The sequence below is a fragment of the Anser anser genome, assembly GCF_964211835.1.
Source record: "Anser anser genome assembly, chromosome: 5".
Classification (NCBI taxonomy): Eukaryota; Metazoa; Chordata; class Aves; order Anseriformes; family Anatidae; genus Anser; species Anser anser.
Window position 1 is genome coordinate 54,537,393 of NC_139725.1, and position 23,193 is coordinate 54,560,585.

Sequence of the window (23,193 nt, forward strand, 5' to 3'; positions counted from 1 at the left end):
TGCTCTGTCAGGAGGGGGGGTGGGATGGGGGCGCATCTCCTGCACAGCCACGGTGCTGCTTCTCTGTGACGCAGGACGAGAGTGTCCTCTGTCAAACCCGAGCCAGGCTGGCTGCTGGGGTTAATGAGTGCAATGGGAAATGGCCCTTTCACAGCCAGCCTTACCCTGCAAGGCACCACCCCTTGTGATTTTCCAGGCAGAAAGGCTCTGGCGCAGCGTTGCAGGGTTCGGGGGATTACTTATTCACTGTGTTCCTGGAACAGCTCCAGCCTTCCTGTCCCTGCCTCCAGTGTACAAATTCATCAAGTATCCACAGGGCTCACAATCCCCCCGCGGCAAGAGAAGACAGCAGGGAGGTGATTCATATCGCAGAGCACACCGTCTCTGAAGGACCTGCAGGATTCGGGGAAGGCTGAGCCGGCATCCTCCCTTCTTCTACCTCCCTAATTCAGGGTAATTAAGGCAGCAGACTTGGTCAGGATGGATTTCATTGCCGGGGCCATCGGAGGTAAATAAATAAAGTGGTGCTTGTTGATGAAAGCGGGTAGCTGTGTTTCCTTGCTGCTAAGCCACCGGGCAGGTCGCAGCTGCAGGGCCGGGAGTCTTTCCGCGGGGGCTGCTTGGTGAAACCCTCTCCTGCTTTAACAAGCGGGCAATGTCACCAGGGCAGAGAACGCGCTGAAATTTCCTTGTCTGAGGTCATTGCCCTGCAATCTGCCACCTGATTCCAGCGGGAGGAAAGGAGAGACAAAGTGGGACACGCTGCGTGCGGACACAAAGCAGCGGGTACAGCCCGGGCAGTAAATCCCAGCGTGGCCGAGGGGGTCCTGGCAGGGGCTGGCTGCGGATGCTGAGGACACGGGGGGGGGCTGAGGACACGGCTGGCAAGGTGGGAGGGGTGGAGGCTCGGCTTTGTCGCAGCCAGGAAGGTCTGAGCGAACGGCATGTGCGTGGTCTTGGGCTGAGATGCGCTGGCAGCTGCTGTGGTTATTTCTGTGCAGGCGTGTTACGTAGCAGGCTTCAGTCTGGGGGAAAATAGGTTAGCTGCACTTCCAAAAAGGAAAAGGAGAAATGTGCTGTTTAATTTTAGACATTTTTAGAGCACATGCTGCTCAAACCCAGCTTTATTTTAAACCACAAAATATAGGCACCGGGCTCGTATCTCTTCTGAAATCTGCCTGCCAGATTTAGCCTGGCATCGAGTACCAGGACAAGAGGCTTGGGGTCGCCGCTGCCAGGGGCCAGGTAACCCGGCCACGTGGCTGGGACGCCCAGCCCAAGCCTGCACATCAGAGCTGCTGAACTGGGACGACTTTTGCCCTGCTGCCCCTTTTTGCTTCTTGGTGCAAGCAGGGTGAGGCTCGGTGTCTCAGCAGCATCCAGCCCAGGAGGCGCGCGCTGCTCCAGGCTTTGACCTTCCCGGGGTGACTGGGGACCCTGTTTGGGAAGGGCCCCTCCTGAGGACCAACCCCTCCCCGACAGCTTGCCCCTCTCCTCCTCTTTCCTTGCTGTCTTCAGAGCATGCAGAGGAGTTGGGAGCCCTGTGCTGGGGCTGGCAATGGGAAGCCTGTCCCAGAGGGATTCACCAAACCTCCTCTGATGGGTGATGCGAATGGCTGGGCTGGGCCGTGTTTGCTGGTTGGAGGCCTTTGTTTTTGTTGGCACAGCTGTAGCTGAACCACTTAAGGATAAACTTAATTGTAGTGCCCCCTGCCCAGCACCAGCACTGTGCGCCACCCGGCAGCGCACCGAGCATCTCCCCAGGCGCCCTGAGAACGGGCTCAGCTGGACAGGGTGCTGGCTGCGGCTCTACCTGGGACCAGGAAAGGATCTGCTTGTCTTAATGCATTTCGCTGACCACAGAGTGTCTGTGAGCAAGGTTTTCCATCCTGTCATCTGTGTCCAGCTCAGTTTTTTTTCTAAGATGTATAATGCAACTTCTCCCTGGCAGACAGGACTGTTTTCTGCTGTGCTGTTCCCTGCTGGGAGCTCACACAAAGGCTTCTGCAAGGTAACCAAGCTGCAGGGCCTACCCCAACATGGGACAGCTTCCAGGGCTGGGACAACTTTTCTGTGGGAACTGGGATATTGTGGTGATGACTTTACTTCACAGTTTGTGTTTGTTAGAGCTGAAGCAGATTTTGTGTTCCCAAAGAGGCTGCAAACCCAACTAGAGTGCATCAAACTACTCAAGAGGCAACACAGATGGCAACAGAATGACAGAATCACAGAATGGCTTGGGCTGGAAGGGACCTTACACACTTTCTTATTCCAACCCCCTGCCATGGGCAGGGACACCTCCCACCAGCCCAGGTTGCCCCCAGCCCCATCCAGCCTGGCCTTGAACACCTCCAGGGATGGGGCATCCACAGCTTCTTTGGGCAACCTGTACCACTGCCTCACCAACCTCTGAGTGAAGAATTTCTTCTATCCTTTTTAAGTTTAAAGCCATTCCACCTTGTCTCAGCACTCCACCCCCTGACAAAGAGTCCCTCCCCACCTTTCCTGTAGGCCCCCTTTAGGCACTGGAAGGCCACTATAGGGCCTCCCTGGAGCCTTCTCTTCTCCAGGCTGAACAACCCCAGCTCCCTCAGCCTGTCCTCATAGTAGAGGTGCTCCAGCCCCTTGATCGTCTTCATGGCCCTCCTCTGGACTTGTTCTAATAGGTCCATGTCCTTCTTGTGCTGGGGCCTTAGATCAGGGTGCAGGGCTCCAGGTGGGGTCTCACAAGAGCAGAGCAGAGGGGGACAATCACCTCCCTCACCCTGCTGGCTTTCTGGGCTGCAAGCACACATTGCCTTCTCATGTCAAACTTCTCATCAACCACCACTCCCAGGTCCCTCTCCTCAGGGCTGCTCTCAGTCCACTCTCCATTCAGCCTGTATTTGTGCTTGGGATTGCCCTGGCCCACGTGCAGGACCTTGCACTTGGCCTTGTTGGCCACAGAGTTGTGACCTTGATCTGTTTTCAGAGTGTTTTAGACAAAGCATGGCTTGAGCACCTCAGAAAAGCAGCGGAGATGCTGCCCTTCTGAAACCCGTGTAACCACCCAGCCTGGCTCAGGCACCTGTACAATTGTTGTGCATCTGCTCCGAGCTACTGCTTCTGTGTCCGTGGGACAGGGTCAGCATCTTCAGCCTGGAAAGCAGCGACCTGCTGCTGTGCCTCCAGGAGACAACACCATGCGGCTATGGAGACTTTCAATAACCACTAAATGGGGTGGGATGCCCCAGAAAGCAGGTTATCAGTAAGGATATCCTTCCTGGCCAATAAATCCAGCTATGCTTTGAGGAAGAGGTTGGACCAGAAATCTCCTGAGGTCCTTCCCAGCTTGAATTTCCCCACGATCCCATGTGTGTTTTCTAGCCCTGCTCCTGCAGCAGCCCGTGCCTGGCAGAGGATGTGCACCGATGCCTGGGGCTACCGCTGACCTGGGGGTGACCCGGTCCTTGTCCCAGCAGCAGGGATTTGGGATGGGGCAGCTGAGTCACGCAGCACCGCCCTGACAGGGTGGCAGAGCAGCCAGGGCTGCGGCACACCCCGGCTTCCCTGCACCCTGCTGCGAGGTTACACAGCGGTCACACGCAGCCCAAGGGCAGATAAAATAGCCCACCTATGGAGGGAACGTGCTGTCTCCTTGTCTCTCTTGCTGGCCACAGCCAGGGTCACGTTACTGGAAGGAGCTCAGCTTCTTTAGGGTATGGGACGGTTCTTATGCTCCCAGCTCTTCACAACATAAAGGCCTTTGGAAATTGCTGTCTACCCATCCAAAGCACAAGGCCATGATCCCTGCTGCTTCCAGGGTCCTGGAGCCAGGACTGTGCCCCCGCTGGGAGCTGTTGCAGGCCCCTGGGCTCTGTGCGGGGCCACTTGCTCTCTGCTGCCTGCTATTGCTGTGACCAACGCGCCAGGACCCCTCCTTATTTTAATTGCTTGGCCAAAGTGGCCTGATTGTGAAGAGAAGGCGAGCTACCCGTTTTTGGGATGTGTGCGTAGGGGATGCTGCAGCCCCTGTGCAGTGCCTGAGAACATCCCAAATACAGTAGGTATGACAAGCGGCTCCCTGCAGCCCACTGGGGATCACTCACCTGGCTTTGCCATCTCTTCCCCTCACAGCCGGGGTGGTGTTACTCCCCGGGTGTCCCATGGGACCCCTCTCCCTGTATGCATGCTATGCATAGCTGGCCTTGTTCGGTTCTGCCCCGCAGACAGTGCACGTATGGGTCATGCTATCTTTGTCCCAGGCTATTAATATCAGGTGACACTGTGCGGAGCCCTTCTTCCTCAGCCTTTGACAGACTTGGCTGGGCTCCTTGGCTCTTAAAACTTAACTGCGTTGGCTCTTAGGGAGCACAGTTCACAGCAGGCCCTGGTTGCTTGGAGGTGTTGGGGCTCACGCCTCCGCTCTGGTGGGGGCAGTGAGAAATTCACCTTTATGCTGTACCCCCCATTTGGTCGGTCCTTGAACCAAGGTGGGCAGGAGCCCTTTGGGCTGAGCAGCAGAGCGAAGCAGGCTGGTTTGGGGCAAACAAACCCGTGTTTGCTGCCTGCTGCCGGCCAGGAAGCTGGCACAGGGCAGGTGGCCCCGGGTGACTCGGTGCATTGTCACTGCCTGCACAGCACGGCCGCTTCGCTCCTTCCAGCTGGGTTACATGTGCTCCCCCCCTCTTCCAACCTTCTCCCATTTTGGTCCAGAAATACAGAAAGTCATTTCTTGGCCCATTTTTTTTTTTACCTTTGCTGTTATTTATCTGTGTGCAGAGACTCTTGCAGAACAACCCTCATTTTCCTGCAAGCAGGGAGCTGTCGGTTGTGTTCTTCTGAGCTGTGCCCTTCAGGATTGCTTCCCGGTGACTCCCACCACCAGCTGCTGCTTTTCCCCAAAACACGGCAGCATTTTCAGAGCTCCCAGGCAGCCCTGTGCAATCGCAGATGAATGTGCCCAGTGAAACACCCACAGCAACTACTGTATTTTAAAATAACTTTTACTTTTTTAAAGAAGGAGTCACTGGGAGGCCATTTCCAGCTGTGCACTGTGTCTGCGACTGCCCTGACGGGCTCACTCACGAGCTCGATCTCTTTGTAAATGACTCACGGGGGTACAGCTCTGCTGTCGCCCAGCCTGATCCCCTCTCAGCTCGCTTGGCATCCACAGACCGGGAGGAATTCAGCTGCTCAGGCCCCGTGCCCCGTCCTGTGGTGGTGATGCGGGGATGGAGGTTGAGCTACTTGTTGCCACATCCACGGTGCAGCTCCTTCACTCTCCTCATCTGCCACCGAGGCAGAGACGTTGTCTGATAGGATTAATGCGCTTCCAAGGCCGGTGGCTATTTTAAGGTCTCGAGCTGAGGCTGGGTGTTGATGCAGGGCTGACAAATCCCCCTAGCACGCTGGAAATGGTGCTGCTCTCCCAGGCAGCTGCGTGCAGGGCGTGTTGCTGGGCACGCCAGCTTTGTGCTATACCCTCGCTGCGCCTTCATCCTGCCCTGTCCCACACCAGCCTGGCCTCCTGCACAATGCTCTCTCCTCCCCAGCCTTCAAACCTTTGCTTTTGTTCCTTGCTTTGCTTTTGCAAGGTACTAAGTGTTTGGTGCACATGGGAGATGCTCTTCAGAGGCTTAACCCAGTGAATTAGTGCTAATGAAATAGTGTAAAACCCAATGACGTCCTCACCCAGGGCTCCAGCTGTGCCCTGTGGAGTGCAGCCAGCATGTGTCCGGTCCCTAGCATGCAGGAGGCAGCAGGAGCACTGCTGCTGTCTTCAAGGCAGAAGAGAGGTTGCTGAGAGCCTGTAGTGCCCAGGGACCACCCCTCTCTGATAGGTGTCCTCGTGACTGTGGCTTTTATTCCTTAATATTCCCAAGTCAAGCACGGAGAGCCAAAATTGTTCCGGAGCCACCTCATGCCTCACTCCTCATGCAAGGGTGCTTGCTTATGACCCAGAGAAGCTTTAGTGCTGAAGCTGAGAGGGGGGACAGAAACAGCCCAGTATTGTGGATCATCCCCTCAGCTTTCCCACCGGGTCCCCTTTCCGTAGGGCCACACAGAGCCCCCACAGCTGGTGGCATGCATGCAGCTAGCGAGGCTTTCTGTGTTCTTCCCAGCCCCGCCTCGCACCCTGGTATCACTGTTCCTGTCAGATTTCCTGTAGCGCTCAGATTCGCGCTCTGAGCATGCTTTGATCTCTCAGTGAAACCCACGCGTTTTGCTCCGTCACTGTTGGCTCAGGCATTTGAGCCGGAGCTGGAGAGCGACCTGCTGCCAGGGACTGCCGGGCTCTGCAGCTGCATTTCCCTGCCATCCCCTTAGTGACCTCCTGGGGAAAAGGGCCTGTCGTGGTGTGTGCTGGTAACCGTCTGCAAAAACCTCTCTGTTTCAGGTGGCCTCAGCACAGCAGTGGGGTATCCGCTGGACACAGTGAAGGTACCTGTTGAAACTATTTCTCGACCACAGACTGAACACAAATAGCCCATCTGGCTGTTTTTCTCCTTTCAGAAAACAAGTCCCATGACTGTGTGCTTTCAGTTTTGTCACAGCAACATATTTTGTTTTATTTGTGTTGGTTTTCTCTTTAAGATTTTTTTTTTGAGGGTGTGTGTGCTATTTTATGGCTGATTAACTACTTTGCTATGGCATTTGTTGATGGTTTTTAAACCTGATGTCCGTATTTCTAAGTTGCCTCTGTATTTGTAGGTGAGAATTCAGACGGAGAGGCATTACAAGGGCATTTGGCACTGCATTCAAGAAACGTACAGGACAGAAAAAGTAGGTACCTCTCACCAGTCACTGATACAGGTTATGGATGGCTTCTCGTTTCAGAGGAGCAGAGCTGCCTTAGCTTGGGGAGGACAGGCAGCAGTTATACAAGCACTGGCTGGGAGAAAGGTTAGGATGAATTTTAGCTTTGCCACTGATCTGTAAGACGTAAATAAGCTTTGGCTCAGCCGTGAATGGACAGTGTTTTCAAGCAGATACATTCCCTTGCCATTCTCTCTTAAAAGTCTTTTTTTTTCTCTGTTTCCAACCAGGTTTTGGGATTTTACAAAGGGGTGTCTGCATCGGTTTTCTCAGTGTCGCTGATTTCGTCCGTTTCATTTGGCACCTACAGAAACTTCCTTTGTAACATCTGCAAGCTGCGATACGGCGCTGCTGACGCCGAGCCTTCCAAGCTGGACGTTTCCCTGGCTGGAGGTGCCGCTGGTGCCGTGCGGGTAGGCGAGCAGCCAAGCAGGAAAGCACAACCAGGGGTCTTGTTCACAGACACATGGGGCTGGAAGAGCGGCGATGTTTTCTGCCGGGGGCTCAGCGGGAGGCTGGCTTGTTTTCTCGTGGGGTCCTGCTCTGCGACCTTGGCAAACGCAAAACAAAACATCAAGGAAGAAAAGCAACCCGGGCAGCAAACGTTCCCAGTGGCTCTAATTGCAGGTTTATGTAAGAAAGACGTAAATCAGTGTGCAAAACACGGACTGGTGTATTGGCAGGGGTAGAGGTCAGAAAGACCTGGCTGGTCTCTGAGGGCTGCCTGCGGGTATTGCCTGCCTGCAAAAAGTTTGTCAAAAAAGGACAGAAAGGCAACTCCTCATCTGGAGCACTGTGGGGCTGGGGACAACAGGAGCCGTCACCCAGAGGAATTAACGTGTGCCCACAGCAGGCAGTGCCGTGGTGTGGGGCAGCTCCGGAGCAGTTTCCCGTAGGCAGATGGATGTTTGTGGGCATCTGCAGGCACCGTGAAGCCCATTGCCCCGGGAGGAAACACGCACGCAGTCACAGGCAGGTGGAGGCAATCCTGGTGTTAGATAATAAACAATATTGCCTGAAAAGGTGGGAGACTTTATCTGAGGGCTCAGGCAGGATGCGGATCACAGTTTAAAAGTGAAAGTTAAAGTTACATCCTCTAATATTACAGGTTGTGCTGATGGCACCCAGTGAAGTGGCTAAAGTTCGGATGCAGACCCAGAGGAACCCCCATCCTTCTGCCACGTCTCCCCAGTCCAACTCCAAGCCAAAGTACCGAGGGTCTCTGCACTGTCTGAAGGTGATCGCCAAGGAGGAAGGGTTTGGGGGTCTCTACAAGGGCTGCTCTGCATTGCTCTGCAGGGATTGCTCTTCTTCTGCAATATATTTCCTTACCTATTCTACCCTCTGTGACTGGCTCACGCCAACTGGGAGAAATAAACCAGGTAGGTATGGGAAAACATCTGGCATCACCTGCAAAAGTGGCTAATTTTGTACCAGGCTAAGAGGGAAATTGTGCTCTCAGGCTGCTGGGGCTATGGTGGGTGTGCTACAGGAGGGGCTCACGATGGGCCAGGTCTGAAGTCTCCCAGCTGTGATTTGGCTACAAAAAACAACCATCAGGTTTCAGAAATGACCACATAGGTGCCATTCCCCAATGAGCATCTTCCTGAGAGACATAGAAATAAGCAGAGCCAGCTGAAGCAGGCGTGAGGGCTCTCAGCTGCTTCACACCTGGTGTGTGTGGCGGCGAAGCCGTGCTGCCCCTGCACCAGCCCCTGCGATGAAAGCAAAAATGAGCATGATGTGAAACCAAGGGGCCACGTGGTCAGTGTGAGATCACACAGCTGCAAGAGCGGGACAAAAATTAGCTGCTGGAAAACACGAAGGTTAAAAAAGCTCGTGTTTGCTAAGCACCTTGAGGAGAGCATGCCCTCTTCCTCTTCCTTGTCTATTTAGGAAGCACAGCTCGCTCTTTGAGCTGCAGCTCCCCCATCCTGCGCTTGTCTGGCTCCCTAAGAGGCTGCCAGCTCCCTTACACGTCGTCCTGCAGGAGCAGGGCCGGCTGTGGCCATGGCTCAGCGCAGCCGGTCGTGGGGAGCCGCGACGTGTCCTGCTGGGATGGCAGCGTGGCACGAGGGGCGATGCAGGCCTGGGAAGGCCAAGTCCTTCACACAGCGTGCGTGGCCTTACAGCTCCTTCCGTGCCCGCTCCCCTGCCCCTAAAATTGTTTGTAGCATGAGATTTGGAAGGAGTTAAAGTGTCTGGGGAAAACAAATCTGAGCTGCTTCTAGCCACACCAGTGCAAGGCCGGAGTTCACTGCTCCTCCCTCTCGCCCGCAGGTTTCCTGGTCGTGCTGCTTTCTGGTGGCTTTGCTGGAGTCCTGGCCTGGGGATTAGCTACCCCCATGGACGTCCTCAAATCACGGATGCAAGTGGACGAATCGGGGCAGCACAAGTACAGGGGCCTCATCCACTGCGCGAGACAAAGCGTGAGAGAGGAGGGCGTGAAAGTGCTTTTCAAGGGTCTGGGGTTGAACTGCATTCGGGCCTTTCCTGTGAACATGGTGGTGTTTGTCACATACGAAGCTGTACTGAGATTTACAGATCATTTTACAAACAAAAAGTAGCTCACGCAGCTCTGTTGTGAGGTGTATTTTGTTCAGGTTGTTTTATTTTTGTAGCACAACACACGCACAGCCGCTGAGCTCTGCTCTCCGCTGATGGACAGAGTAAGCAGGGACATTTCAGCACAACGCCAGATGACTGACATCCTTGTGTTCTTCTTATAGGATTACAAACTCATCAGGGAGTCTTGCATTTGTGTACAACATCCCATTTATCTTGTTAATGTATTTATACCGTAGCCTCTGAGACATCTGCAAATATTTGTGCTCTAAAAAGCTGCTAGTCCTAGAGATTTTGGGAAAGGTTTCATTTTGTTACCTACCAGCACAGAAAACAACCTTCACTGCTGAAGTTGAAGGGACTTTGTGTACGATTTAACACTATGCGGTGTGTCCTGTAAGGCATTCACTGAGCAATTTACATATTTGTGCTTCAAGCCACAGCTGGTGGACCGTTCATCCCCAGCTGTAATTCTGCCCAAGTTCTCTACGATTACATCCCTTCGGTAGCGGGTGAAATATGAATCTCCTTGCTTTTTCCTGGCATTTCTTCATGAGTGGCAGAGATGGTCTGCTTACATAATCGCTCTAATGGCCTCATTGGAAGTGAAAACAGGCATTGATTCTGGAAATCACGTGTTTTTCTCCCAGCGTAGTCCCCAGCCGCAGATCCTCAGTCCCCTTCTGGCAGCTGGGCGCACCGCATGCCTGGTGGTGGCCAGAGCTTCCACAACCCGCTCTGGTCCTGCAAGGAGGGCTGGGCTGGATGCAAGAAAGCTTTGCTCCTCAGGGGAGAGACCGCCATGAAATCTGTGCGTTGGGCAGCTAGGTAAGTTAAAGAAGAATTGCAAAACTGTATAGCATAAGACTTGTTACTTAAAAAAAAAAAAAAAAAAGCATCCTCTTTTCACTTAAAAATGCATTGTTAGGAGCAGCCAAATGTATTTTTTTTTTTTTCCAAAGTTACATTTTGATGGAATCTGGCTTTAATCTTAATTTGCTGGTCCTGGCTCAGAAGCAATGTAGATATTTTCTTTCTCCATTTTTCTCCCTGGGTGGTGAACTCTGGACTGGGCTGGATCTGTTCCCCCATCAGAACTTGCTGGAAACGTGCTTTTTTAGAGGGAAAGAGGAAGACCATTTTTTAAAATGAGTTCTCTTACTCAGTTTGGTGACCTGGTCCACATGCACTTTTAGCAGTTGATAGCACAGACCTGATTACACTAACAGCAATTTTGCAGCAGGCAGGACTTGGCAGGTACCCTGGACATGAAAGAAAGGATCTTCTACTATGAGGACAAGTTTAAAAATTTCAGATGCTACTAGGAAAGAATAAAGGCAATCTCTTTCAGATATAAACTAGTAAAACGTTCCAGAACTGTCCTGAAATCTAAGCCTTCAACTTGCTATTTAGACCTCTTCACAGCCATACTATTGAACAATTATCAGAATTTTGGTCTGAGTCTGTCCAGATCTTGCAGCTGATTCAAGAGCAGGTTTAAGAGGCCAGACAGGTGCAGAGTATGTCACCTTACAGGGGAGTGAAATGAAAGACCCAACACTGAATCTGACTCTATCCCAAAGCGTGTACGGCCTCAGCAAGCTACAATCTCCACTTACACTTTCAGGATGTCAGCTCCAAACCTCCTTTATCTGAAAGTCCTTACAACAGAAGATTTAATTGAGTCCTAAAGGTTTGGAATTTCTCTTAAGACGGTTCCTAAGAGATTACTACCTTCAGCTCTTTCTACAAGGGATGCATCTGAGTGCTGTCCCAGTAGGGCAGGGATTTATCCCAGCTCTGTTGGGATGTTTTCTGGAATCAAGTTTCTTTACACCATATTATTCTCAGCTGACTTTACTTCTCAGGCATTATATCTTGTGAACAGAGACAGCAAAATATGCCTGTATATCAGACAAAACAACCATTTATTATTAGGCAGTGTCGATACCATCCATGGTCAGCCTGAGGTTTGAAAAAAAATCTAATCAAAAATAGCTCAGATTACCCAATAAGTTCAAGCATTCAGATGACTAAAAATGCCTCTTCCTGTGGGTGTAACTGCCATACACCTTTTTTCAAGAAGTAGGAATTACAAATGAATTATAAAATTAGTGGGAACAACCGTGGAAGCAAGTGAGAGGAGTTGAGAAATGTGAGCCTCCAGGTATTCAGCATCATATAAAAGCAGGTTCTCACCTAGCCTGAACAAATACTGGATTAGAGGTAAATTGTAACTAGACAACTTATTTCAGGAGGCTAACTGCTTGGAATCCAGTGTCCCACAAGCCTTTATTGAAAAAAAATACACACACAGAGTATGGCTGGCAACCTGCTGTAGAGCAAGAACCCACAGTTAGTTCACGCTGATATAAACTACCCCCAGGCAAAGGTATTGTCTGTGTAAGCACTGTAAACCCAGGCACATAAATAAGAACTGACTTTTGTTTAACGACACTACACAGTGTACATATTGTGCAATTAACTACATATACAGCAAGCTGGGTGCTTGGCTTGTGGATTTCAGAACTTGGCTGCTTTATTTTCTGATTCCTTTGTATTACCTTGACCTTCAGCTACTCTATTTGCTTCTCTGATAATCACAGAACTATTTCTTCTGATATCCAGCTGAAGGCCAGCCAGCAGAATGAAGATACCACATAGCTCTCTGCATAGACTATTTCTTTCAGTAACAAACTTGCTGGCTGTGAATAAAGAAATTTTTCTTTTGAAGTCACATTCTGCTTCATGTCGCTGATAGTTCCTGTTTTCTCTGACAGTGTTTAACAATATCCAGACAGGTTTCAGTATTCCCCTTAGTGACTGTGGAAAAGCCAAGTGAAGCTATTCAGAATCTGTGCTCCCCAGACAGCTGGAGCCCATTTAAGTGCAAGTCTTTCACACCAAACCTACAGAAACATCATGGTAACAGGTCACATTGACCTCCCCTTGTTTCTAAGCTGGCTGCTGTACACAAGGAAATTCAACATCCAGTGTTCCTTGCAACCTGTTAATCCTTCATTACCTTGCTCTGGGAGCAATCTGAGGTTTATCTGTTAAGACTAGATAGACGGGGTTACAAGGCCCCCTTTTTCACTATTTGAAAGGCACTGGACATCAAAACAATGACCAACTCCGTGGGGTGACTAAATCAACAACCAGAAGGGAAGGAAGAGGTCAAAAATAAGGTAAATTAAGCCTTTTAAAAGTTAAAAAGAAAAAAACAAAAAACAACCACCAAACAAGTTTGATACAGACTTTTATCTACATTTTTATTACAGTGAGATAAACAAAATATTACAAGTTGAGGAAAATGTAATGAACATTGCCTGATAATGTCATTAGACATTTCACCTATACGTTTGAAGACTGCCTTGTCTTAACCTCTAAATACCTCTGGGACGTTAATTATAATTGCAGCAGATTTAGGAACTTACCAAGACTCCTCTGAGAAACTGTCATTTCAGAAGCACATTTTGTAAGCACATCGCTTGCTCAGTAAACAAGTATTCATTTTGCAATCACTTTCCTTTCTAAAACTTTCAGGACAGATTTTAACTGCTGTGTTATAAAATTAATCCATATACCTAATTAGAGTAGAACACACTGCTATTTCTCCTACAGTGTACTTCCCCTTCCTGAATCATAGAATCATAGAATATCCCGAGTTGGAAGGGACCCATAAGGCTCATCTAATCCAACTCCTGGCACCGCACAGGTCTGCCCAAAGTTTAGACCGTGTGACTAAGTGCACAGTCTAATCGCTTTTTAAATTCAGACAGGCTTGGTGCAGTGACTATGTCCCTGGGGAGCCTGTTCCAGTGTGCGACCACCCTCTCGGTGAAGAACCTCTTCCTGATGTCCAGCCTAAACTTCCCCTGCCTCAGCTTAACACCGTTCCAGCGGGTCCTATCACTGGTGTTTACAGTGAATAGGTCACCTGCCTCTCCACTCCCCTTCGCGAGGAAGTTGTAGACCGTGATGAGGTTCCCCCCAAGTGAGGTACCGCCCCCCGAGTAACTAAATTCTTAGCTAATGAAATAAATCTTGCAGGACAGTTCTGCATATAATGTTTTCAAGAAGAAATTTGCATTATAAGTTTATAAAAGCCCTTTAAAAGTCACTTGAAGTCTTTTCTTCTATGCATAGCTTAAAAACAGCAAAGAGCAGACTGCGAGAACAGGAAGGTCATCACTGAAGTCTACAGTTACCACATATTAGTTTATTTGCTACTGTATTTAAGAAGCTATTTTTCTTTTCTAAGAATTGCACAAACACTTAAAAAAAATGCTTTTCTATTGATTGTTAAACGCTTGTCAGCACTAAGATACTGTACTCATGGGTTATAGAGAGGTAGTGGCTGGTAAATGTTTGCTTTAATATATTAAGTCCATGACATTAGATTAGCGATACCAGGTCACACAAACTGTAAAGAAAAAGACAAAACCTAGGCATTGATCTTCCAGCACACATTTGGAACACATACAGTAGGACTAAGCTTGCTTTGCATTTCTCTCTCCCCTCAGTCCCTTGCACAAATATGATGATAACACTAGCAGTGCTACTTCATATACAGCTTGGTGCACAGGCATTTCCACCTCAGAAACGCCGGCCATTGCTGGGGAGGATGTGTGCACTGTGGTGCAGAACTGCTACAGCTGGGAAGGGTGCAGCACCGGCCCCAGGCTGGGCAAATAATCCAACCCATTCTTCACGTGCTAACAGGCTGATGCAAGGTCTCCAAGTCAGTGAAACTTTTCCCTCAACTCAAGTGTAATCAGCTGACTTCAAGGGTTTACAGACTAAAGTGCATTTTTTTTTTATTTTTTTATTTTTAAAAGAATGCTAAAATCACTAAGTGTCCACTAGCCCCCACACTACAGAACCTGTTAAATTTTAAATCTTTCACACCTTATTCTAGTGCTTTCCTTATGTTCGAAATGATTTGCAAATACCATGCCTCAATACCCACCTGTATTATCAAAGGTATTTTTATTTGATTTAGATAAGGCTGTCTGGGCTAGCAACTGTATGTTCTATATAAATAGAAGACAGATCTAATAGTTTCCATTCAGCACTGTACATACAGAAACAAATTAGCAAATTATTCATTTTTTTTCATAAATCATAGCAGACATTACAGATCATTTTAAGAAAGGAGATACTGAGATATTACATGAGGTATTTTAACAAAGTGTATTTTCTCTCTTAAATACATCTTAAAATGTAAGTACCCCTATCTTGACCTGGTGCAGAAGAACAGGACAGGGCGGCACTGTAAGTATCCCTGCGTCCAGCAGCAACTTCATATTCACAGTATGATTTAGCATTTAGTATTTTCATAACTAAAATTTGCATTTCTCTAATATCTTCCACTTGAGAATATCAAGGAACTTCATAACCTTGTGATTGCCTCTTTCCTTCAGAGGCATTCAGACCAGTTAAATAGAAACAGAAATACAGTGAAACTTGCCCCAGGTCAAAGACGAAGAGGATTGCAAAACCAGTCTGATTTTCTTTCTCCCATGTTCAATTCAGAGATCTCCGCTCCTTTTGCATTGATCCAAGGCCTAAGTTACTGTGTAATCTGCTTTGTAACACCCACTTTGTGTGTGCAGCATGCTCCCAGTAGCCCCAAAGGACACGTAGTCTAGTAAACCAAGCTACACAGAAAACAATGGAGCTACCAGTTATTACTTTGCGATACGACCTCCTAACAACATATCTACAACAATTTACAAGTTAGACTTCATCATTAAAATGGCATTTTTATTTATATTTTCAACATGAAATACAATAAAACACAGTCTTGTGCTGACAGACATGCCTCACTGCAAGATTGGGTAATTCTGTCTTGTACAGATTCAATGCCTTTATTAACACACTTTGATTTTAAGTAGCTATGAGTCCAGTTTTCAATTTTTCATGTACTCTGATGTTCACAGGAAGTAACTCACTAAGAGCAATATTTATAAAGCAGTGATTGCAGGCTGTACATAACTAGGGAATGATCATATACAACAGAAGACAACAGTTAGTCAATTTTGGTTCATCGAATGGTAAGTTACATAAGCATTTCTTCAAAATTCAAAAGCTAGCTTCCGTGGAGTCATGAATTGCTTCACCACTTCATCTGTGACCTGCTTCCGTCTCTCTTGATGAGCTGCTATCATGGGCTGCAATGTTTCAATAAGCACCTTCTTCAGCTCCCCTGTGAGCAGTTCCCCACTTGTGTATGCCTGTCAAGAAAGTGTTGCTTGCTAAATATGGTGCTGTATGGAAAAGGACCTACTGACAAATATTTCTTTAAAAGCCTGGCCGTGGCAAATGAAGATCTGGATGTCTTAAAAACAAGCACATGCCTTAAAAGATCATGTGGTATCACTCTGAAAATGTAACTTGTAAAAATTGCTTGTTGCCCAACTGCCTTAAATCTTTTAAAAGGCAATTTAATGTATGACTAATTATATGGAATAAATAAGATACATTCACAAGAATTTAATTGGGAAATCCTGTAATTATTTGCAGGAAACCGTTTTTCTCCCTTAAATACCATTTCAAATAAATAGTTACCCTAAGCTGGGCTCAAATTCTCATATGGTTCTCTCATCTAGTTTGGGTAAGGTATTAGATGTGACTGAAGTATCCTTTTTACAGGAAAGAACTCAGAATCTCTGTTCACAGGAGTATTCATATTCACAGTGGGTAAGCCATGCAATTGCTCTGCTACTGAAAACACTTTAGCTAAACAGGTGACTAGGTTCAGCCCCGGTTAGAAAACATGGCTGGGGCAGTTCAACTATGATTTGAAATGACAATAAACATGACAAACTTACTTCCCCTTGCGATTAAGCCATTTGTAATACTGAATTGGTATTATAAAATAAGTAAAATATCTTAACAAGAATGAACTGTTTTAATTTCAGTTTTTATTTTTAATTTTTTTTTTTTCCTCTTTCTCAATAACACTGATGTTGCTTTCTCTGAGTACCCAGTTCTGAAAGCTTCTCCCTGTGGTACCATAACTGGAACAGCTCCTCTAATGCCACTATAGGCACAAACTTCATGTTTTCTAATCTGATTCTGAGGCATCAGTGCTGTAAGCTGCTGACTGTAGTACAGGCTTTGCGCCCCCTGTAGCAGAGTTGTACTGATTTTGTTTCAGTGGTTGGAGACTAATGGAAAATTGCTCGGCATGTCAAAAGTACTAGATTTCCATAATGAATTTGCAACAGATTTCCAGGGGTTTAGTAGCTATCCAACCCTGTCCTTGTGTGGGAAAGAGCAGAAGGTTAGAGAAGAATCTGTAGCTCTTGCCCTTCTTGCAGCTGTTTCCACCAGGAGAAAGGTGATAAACCAATATGACGTGGGTACTATTAACTAAATATACTGCCTTCCAAAGAAGGTGTATTGCCTAGTATTGATATGACACCAAAATTGAAGGCAGTGAAATGCCTTGCTACCATCCCTAGGGACAGAAGTCTGCCAAACAGGTTTAGGGAAGTGTAACCTATACAAAGCAGCTTGTGCTTGGGCTCATTTAATCAACTCCTCATAATTATAACCTTTCTTTTGATAATAAGAAAAAAAAAGATCAGCAAGCTTTTGGAGCTGCAGAGTATTCAGGTACTTTACACATATGGAACAGGCAGAGTTCATTATACAATTAAAAATATCATTAATCCTAAGGTGGTATCATTGAAAAAGTTGGGGAGATACTGCCCTACAGTGTTGGAGATCTTTATGAAAATGCTTGGAAATTAAAAACTTTTCTTAAAAAAAAAAAAAAAAAAAAAGGACGACTTGTGAGAAAGGTGAACATTGCAACAAAAATACAGAGGTCTTAATATAAATACTTGTAAGGAATGCAGACCATAAGAATAACAACACAACTGCCTTCCTGCAGAAGGTTCACAGGAGGACTTAGTTACAGCCTTGGAGTAAGGAATGAATAATACTCTCTTCAAGTTGGCTATTTACCTGCTTCAGTTGTTCAAGCCTGTCATCATCTTCAAGGAAGAAAGTCAGGTACATAAAAGACACATCGACATCGCAGTTACCTCCATACTTCCTGTGCTCTTCAATAGTATCTCTGCCTCCCGAGAAGGCATGCTTGTTAATCTGAAACAATGCAATGGTTTTATGGTATAATTTCTACTAAATTGCAGATTGCTGTATTGTAAACAGAGGTACATCACAATCCTCCAAATCCTCTATTAAGGAGAAGCTCAAGGGTGACTGGGACAAGTTAATGCAGAGCATCAAGACTGAAGCAGGAAGGCAAAAGGCAGTCATTGGAAGTCAGCAGAGAAAAATGCTACGTACATACTCCACAGGTTGCATAGCCAGACCAAAAATGAAGCAAGAATCAAAAATAATCCACACCATATTTTGTGAAAAAAAAATTTAAGTCCCTTTTGCTGAAGCTGTTGCCTGTTGGATGGACTTCGTACTTACAGAAAATGTACTTCTGTAAGAAGAAATAGGATATTCATCCCATCAAGAAATTAATTTTGAAAGAGATGAAGAAGGCGTGGAGAATTTTTGAAGAAATCCTAGAGAGAACCTAGACTCTTTTTCAGGGAAGAGGAAAACAAAAGAAAGCAAGGCTGAACATTACAAAACCCTAGCTAGAATGGCTATCACTAGACAAATGCACAATTGTTCAATCTAAAAATGGAACACTTGCTGACTCCCAACCCCCTACTTTTTCTTTTATGCATAGCTTCCTACGGGCAGATGAACTGCACTGGGGAATATATTTACCTGCTAATCCCACTCCCAGCTAATTCAGAAGCCACTGGCATATTTTTAATTTTTTTTTTTTTTACATGTATAGAAATCTCAGAGGACGCTAACTGTGCCACAAATATAAACAAAGCTAATAGACAGGAACAGGAGAAAAGCCTTCTTCAACCATAAGGTGGGCTTTCTTTGAATCTTCTATCTATTCAGACATCAACACCACCCAGCTAGGAGACACACATGCCTATGAAGGAAGAATGTACTAGTTCTGGTACTTAGGAACTGTTATATATTTGCCATTTCAGAACATTCTTATTATCTGTATTATATAACACAAATAACATGTTTTTTTTGATTCTTTCTAACCACTGTATGACGATGTTTTTGTGGCATTGAATTACAAAAATTATGCACCAATGAATATCACGAGAAAATAAACTGCCTGTCACTTTACATCTATTCTTATATCGTAGAACAACCTGAATAACTGTCTCAGAATCTGTAAAATTAAGATTTTAGGTATTGTTTTGCACTTCCCCATACCTGTTCCTTACTAGATTTTGAAAGTCTTCGTATGATTTTTTTTTCTATATCCATATTTTTTGCAGTTTCTCTTCTTACTGAAGTGAGAGGGATTAAATACAATACGCCAGGTGAAGGCACATTATTGTTTTATACAAAATGTTTCCTACATTAGTTTTGAGCTCATTTCTTACATATTCTGGCATTGACTTGAGGTTTGAATGATTTACCTGGTGATGCATTGATCTTTTCTCTGAATTATTACAGATAAAATAGTTTATTATAATGTTGCCATTCATCAGCTTTGAATGGATTTCCCAGAAGCTTCTCAGCCTTTTCCAGTAGCTACTAATTGTTCACCTTATGTTACCTGGAAGTTTTGAATCTCATTACTTAGCAACGTACTAATGATCTGAAAAATGCTGCAAGCAGTAATTCTTTTTGTACGGCAGCAGCACTCTGTTTTTAACCTTCATGCATCACCAGAAATCACTTCTCCTACTCTAATTTTTCATTTCTTGGCCATAAAAATATTTGGTCTTTCACTCAAGCACTGTTTCCATAGTTAATTTTTGATGGGCTTCAGAAGCTGAAATGATTCTCAGTTTGTCCTCCATTACTTGATGTTTTACAATGTGTTCCGGATTTACTCTTTGTAGTTTTATTTTCCAAGTAACTAGAATTATTTTGTTATTTTTCCCACATTTCTAAAGGTAGCAGAAGTCGGATTTGTTAATTGGACATAAATCCTCTTGGATCTCTTCACAGATTACTACCTATTTGCTAGGAAAAATGGAAGAATATTATCAATATTACCCCTAACAGTGTATCCTCTATTCTGAGATTATATGTGCTTTTTAAAAAGCAACTCTGTAACTGTACAAATAATTTGGAATTCTTACCATCCAAACACATGAAGAATTCCAGTTTTTCAAAAGCGTACTGTTTAATCAGTTTCTATATAAGACAAGGAATTATTATGAAATGACTGCAGAAGAATCTGACCAATATATGGGTTTGTCAACCACAAGACAATGAATCCAAGCCCACCTAGCAGAAACAACATTCGCATCTTTTTTCTTTTTGTGACTGATAGTTACTTCATGTCTAGTTATCTTGTCTATCTATCCATTTCCAAATCCTTTTTCTGATTTTTATTTTTTTTTAATACTATAGCGTATGTGAACTTTTGCAAAACCTAATCATCTGACACAGGTTAAGAGAGATTTTCCTTTGAACTAAAAGGGGCACTAGGAATATACTCAGATAGGAGAAAATAGGCCTTCTAAAAGTTAGGTGAAAAGCAAAATATTTATTTGCAAATTTGAGGATGAAGTGCATGGCAGCAGATCCCCAAGCAGTAAGGAAAGTCTGGCATGTGTTCTAACCGCTACTGTGAAACACCTGGTGCTCCTGGCATGGAGAGGCAGTCAAAAGAAAGAGCTGTTTATTTTATTTACATCAAGGGCTGTTAGATTCCAAAACTATGGCAACATAATATTTATTTCTAGAGCATGAGCCTCCACAGATCTTATTCTTACACCATTACTCAGACCTATCAGATGAACAAACACCATGTTTTGTATGTTATTCTATTGAATGTTTGCACTGTTAGCTTAGTTGGCAAGGCAAAAGATTACATTTGATAGTCTAGCTAAATTTGTGTAATTTGGTCAACTGCTAAAGATGCTCTGCAATGAAATGTATGGGAAAAAGGTTGCAAATATGTCCACGTGTTCAAAGGAAACATTAAAAATTTGCCATTGTAAACATGAGCAGCACTACCTCTACTTGTTATAAAGCTTTGTGAGCTCAAGCTTTTAAGATCCTTACCTTTGTCTTGATTTGTTTGGGTGTATCAGTGAGGAAGATGGAGGAGTTGGGGTCACTAGCACTCATTTTTGTCTGTGCTCCTTGCAAGGCTGGGAAGAAGACTGAGTGCAGTAAGGCTGGCTTAGGATATCCAATTCTAGGTGCTACATCTCGGGTCATTCTAAAATAAGGGTCCTGGAACAACAATCAGTAAAAGCATAGAATAAAGTTGAAAAACGTGTTTTAAAGGCTGATTAGTGTTGGATTGTTCATTCCTTAACAGGTGGTATCAAGAAAAAAAAAAGAAAGTTCCATAACCTATTTCCAATTCTCAGACTCAGAATCATTTAGGTTGGAAAGACCTCTAAGATTATCTAGTCCAACCATTAACCTACCACTGCCAAGTTGTCCTGGTTCCAGGACACAACACAAACCACAACACAAGTGTACCACTAAACAATGTCCCTAATTCGGTCCATCCAGAGGAATAAACAAACAAAACCCAAATCCCCCCCCTTTTTTTTTTAAATTTCTGTAGTTTCACTGTACATTTTGATTCCCTCACTTAACAGACACATTTACAAGGATTTGGAGGTCAATACCGACCAAGATGGCAAGCTTTACCCTTTCAAATCTAGCTTAAAGCTCTATGTATCAGCCATGCTAAATCATGTGCAAAAATCCTTTTCCTCCTCTGAGAAAGGTGCAACCCATCAGGCACCAGCAGGCCTGCTGCTGTGTAGACCATCCCATGATCAAGAAACCCAAAATTCTGCTGGTGACACCAGCCTTGTGGCCATGTATTGATTACCTGGGTCTGCCTGTTCCTTTCAATATTGTTCCCTGGTAGTGGAAGGATAGAGGAAATTGCTACCCATGCACCTGGTCCTTTAATCAATTGCCCCAAAGCCTTAAAGTCCCTCTTGATTGTCCTCGGACTTCTCTTTGCTACTTCACAGCTGGTGATGTGAAAAACCAATAATGGGTAATTATTTTTAATGGCCACATGTTCCTCCATCCTATCTTTATAGATCTCAGTTGTTAAGGTTCTGCAGCCTTTCTGACAAATTATTCCAATGCTTCTTTACTTTTACTGATAGAAGGTTTTTCCCTAGGGTACAACATGAATCTCTGCTGCTGCAAGGTAAAGCTCACTATGATGAAAATATGATTTCCTTACCTGATCAATAGCACATGGAATAAGACACTGTAAGTTTTCCTTGCCATTGAAGATCTGTGGAAATGATGAACTGAAGGATGGAGCAGCTTGAATAGCAGGAAAACTGATCTTACCTGGAACACAAGAAGTTTGGAAAACGTGAGAAGTCAATATATGCAATGATAAATAGAGAGAACCTTTTGAAATATGTAAAATGCACATGCAAGTCATTTGGATACTCACTTGAAGACCAATACTTGTCTTTATCAAGCAGTATTGCCTCAGCTGAGGAAACCTTTTCATCTGTACCTTCTATGAGCTCAACAAACCATCAACTAAAACTAATTTAGGTACTAATGAAAAAGGCTGTGATCACAAAGATTCAGGACAAGGTTCAGCAACACATGCTTTTTATGCTTTTCCTTCATCATTGAATAATCTGTCCTTCACAGAAATATACTTGACTGTATCATTACTCTGAGCTGCTCTTTTTTTTTTCCCCTCTCACATTCTCTTTGTGAGAGAATTAGTATAGAGATACTTATCAGGCGAAGTCTCCTCTAAGATCTTACAATCATTGCTATATGCATGCTGTTCAAAAATCTCAGGCGTGGTTAATTTTCTTTTTCTATAGTACTTACTCACAGAGTGACCAACCTACTTCCCTGATCAATACTCTCAGAACAGAAACCAAGTAGTAGATTTTTCCAAACGTGGAATGAAGTCATTAATACAATACCAACATTTATTAGAACACTGGTAAGGCAGAAATAGGAATCTGTTTTTCAGCTACAGTTAAGTCTGAAAAGCTGACTAATTATTGGTCAGAGAATGACGTTAGCACTTAGGAACACCAATGTTTTAATGCCATCATTGACACGCAATCTTTCTTTGGCCAATGTGACAGAAACCTACAATCGCAGTGAAGTAAATGGAAGACAGAGTTACCTAGCAACATGACAATAAGGCTTTTGAGCACTCCTTATCTTTTCTCACACGTGTATGAAAAGTTTTCTACTTTTGCAGTAGAAATTTATAGGAAGTATAGTTGACTATAACTACAATAGTTCTAAAAACCAAGAATTGTTCTCTGTCCTGATCATTTCAACTTTTGTGTTTTGCACTTTGTTGTTACTAATAATACACCCTAGGAATTTCACTGTCAAGTGTTTTCTATACTGAAGAAACCACAGTAACACCTTGTTAGAATCAGCCTAGAAACATGCATCCTGTTTTTCCCATCTGTTTCATGAATGGCGGATACCAATCTCTTCAAATAGTTACTTAAATAGTGCCACAGAAAGTGAAAGCAAGGATCACTTCCAGTAACCCATGTTATTTCCTACCAATGCAATCACTGTCTGTAAAGCCAAAGATTCCTTTCACTTGGTTAAACGTAACATGCTTCTGAACTTTGACGATGTTTCTGTAGAATCCCATACTTGACCTGTGAGAAAGAAAGTGGAAAAATAAAGCACAAATAGTGGGAAAGCACAGATAAAAGCTTTCATTCCAAAAGCTGAGAATGTTACAAAACTTGAAGGATTAAATCTCTGAAGGTACTGTTTTGGTCTTTTGGTGGCCCATGGAGA

General features: G+C 45.1%; 2 protein-coding genes across 3 annotated transcripts in view; one reads left to right on the top strand and one right to left on the bottom strand.

The window, feature by feature from the left end:
* SLC25A47 (solute carrier family 25 member 47) lies at positions 1-16,260 on the top strand. Of its 2 annotated transcripts, XR_014585584.1 has the most exons (7): positions 197-508; positions 6,380-6,423; positions 6,694-6,765; positions 7,029-7,211; positions 7,907-8,180; positions 9,079-10,191; positions 12,144-16,260. XR_014585584.1 is itself a non-coding variant. In XM_083840137.1 (6 exons), exons 1-6 carry the CDS (start codon positions 481-483, stop codon positions 9,363-9,365), a joined length of 888 nt encoding a protein of 295 aa, XP_083696263.1. In that variant the 5' UTR covers positions 1-480; the 3' UTR covers positions 9,366-16,260. The 2 variants fall into 2 exon arrangements, 1 of the variants encoding a protein (XP_083696263.1); XM_083840137.1 differs by having other exon boundaries at positions 1-508; positions 9,079-16,260.
* The window catches only part of WARS1 (tryptophanyl-tRNA synthetase 1), a 21,170-nt gene continuing 13,088 nt past the window's right edge, over positions 15,112-23,193 (bottom strand). The window contains exons 7-11 of the mRNA XM_083840133.1: positions 22,948-23,048; positions 21,623-21,735; positions 20,464-20,637; positions 17,344-17,484; positions 15,112-15,602 (exon numbers count right to left, since the gene is read on the bottom strand). Coding sequence (XP_083696259.1) covers positions 15,444-15,602; positions 17,344-17,484; positions 20,464-20,637; positions 21,623-21,735; positions 22,948-23,048 — 688 coding nt within the window. The 3' untranslated portion in view covers positions 15,112-15,443. The remainder of the gene's footprint in view (positions 15,603-17,343; positions 17,485-20,463; positions 20,638-21,622; positions 21,736-22,947; positions 23,049-23,193) is intronic.

What these genes read in the sequence shown, in the direction of transcription:
- SLC25A47 (XM_083840137.1), top strand. Translation starts at nt 481, where the DNA reads ATGGATTTCATTGCCGGGGCCATCGGAG. An exon ending in ATCCGCTGGACACAGTGAAG is followed by an intron (nt 6,424 to 6,693) that starts GTACCTGTTGAA and finishes CTGTATTTGTAG; the next exon opens with GTGAGAATTCAGACGGAGAG. An exon ending in AAACGTACAGGACAGAAAAA is followed by an intron (nt 6,766 to 7,028) that starts GTAGGTACCTCT and finishes GTTTCCAACCAG; the next exon opens with GTTTTGGGATTTTACAAAGG.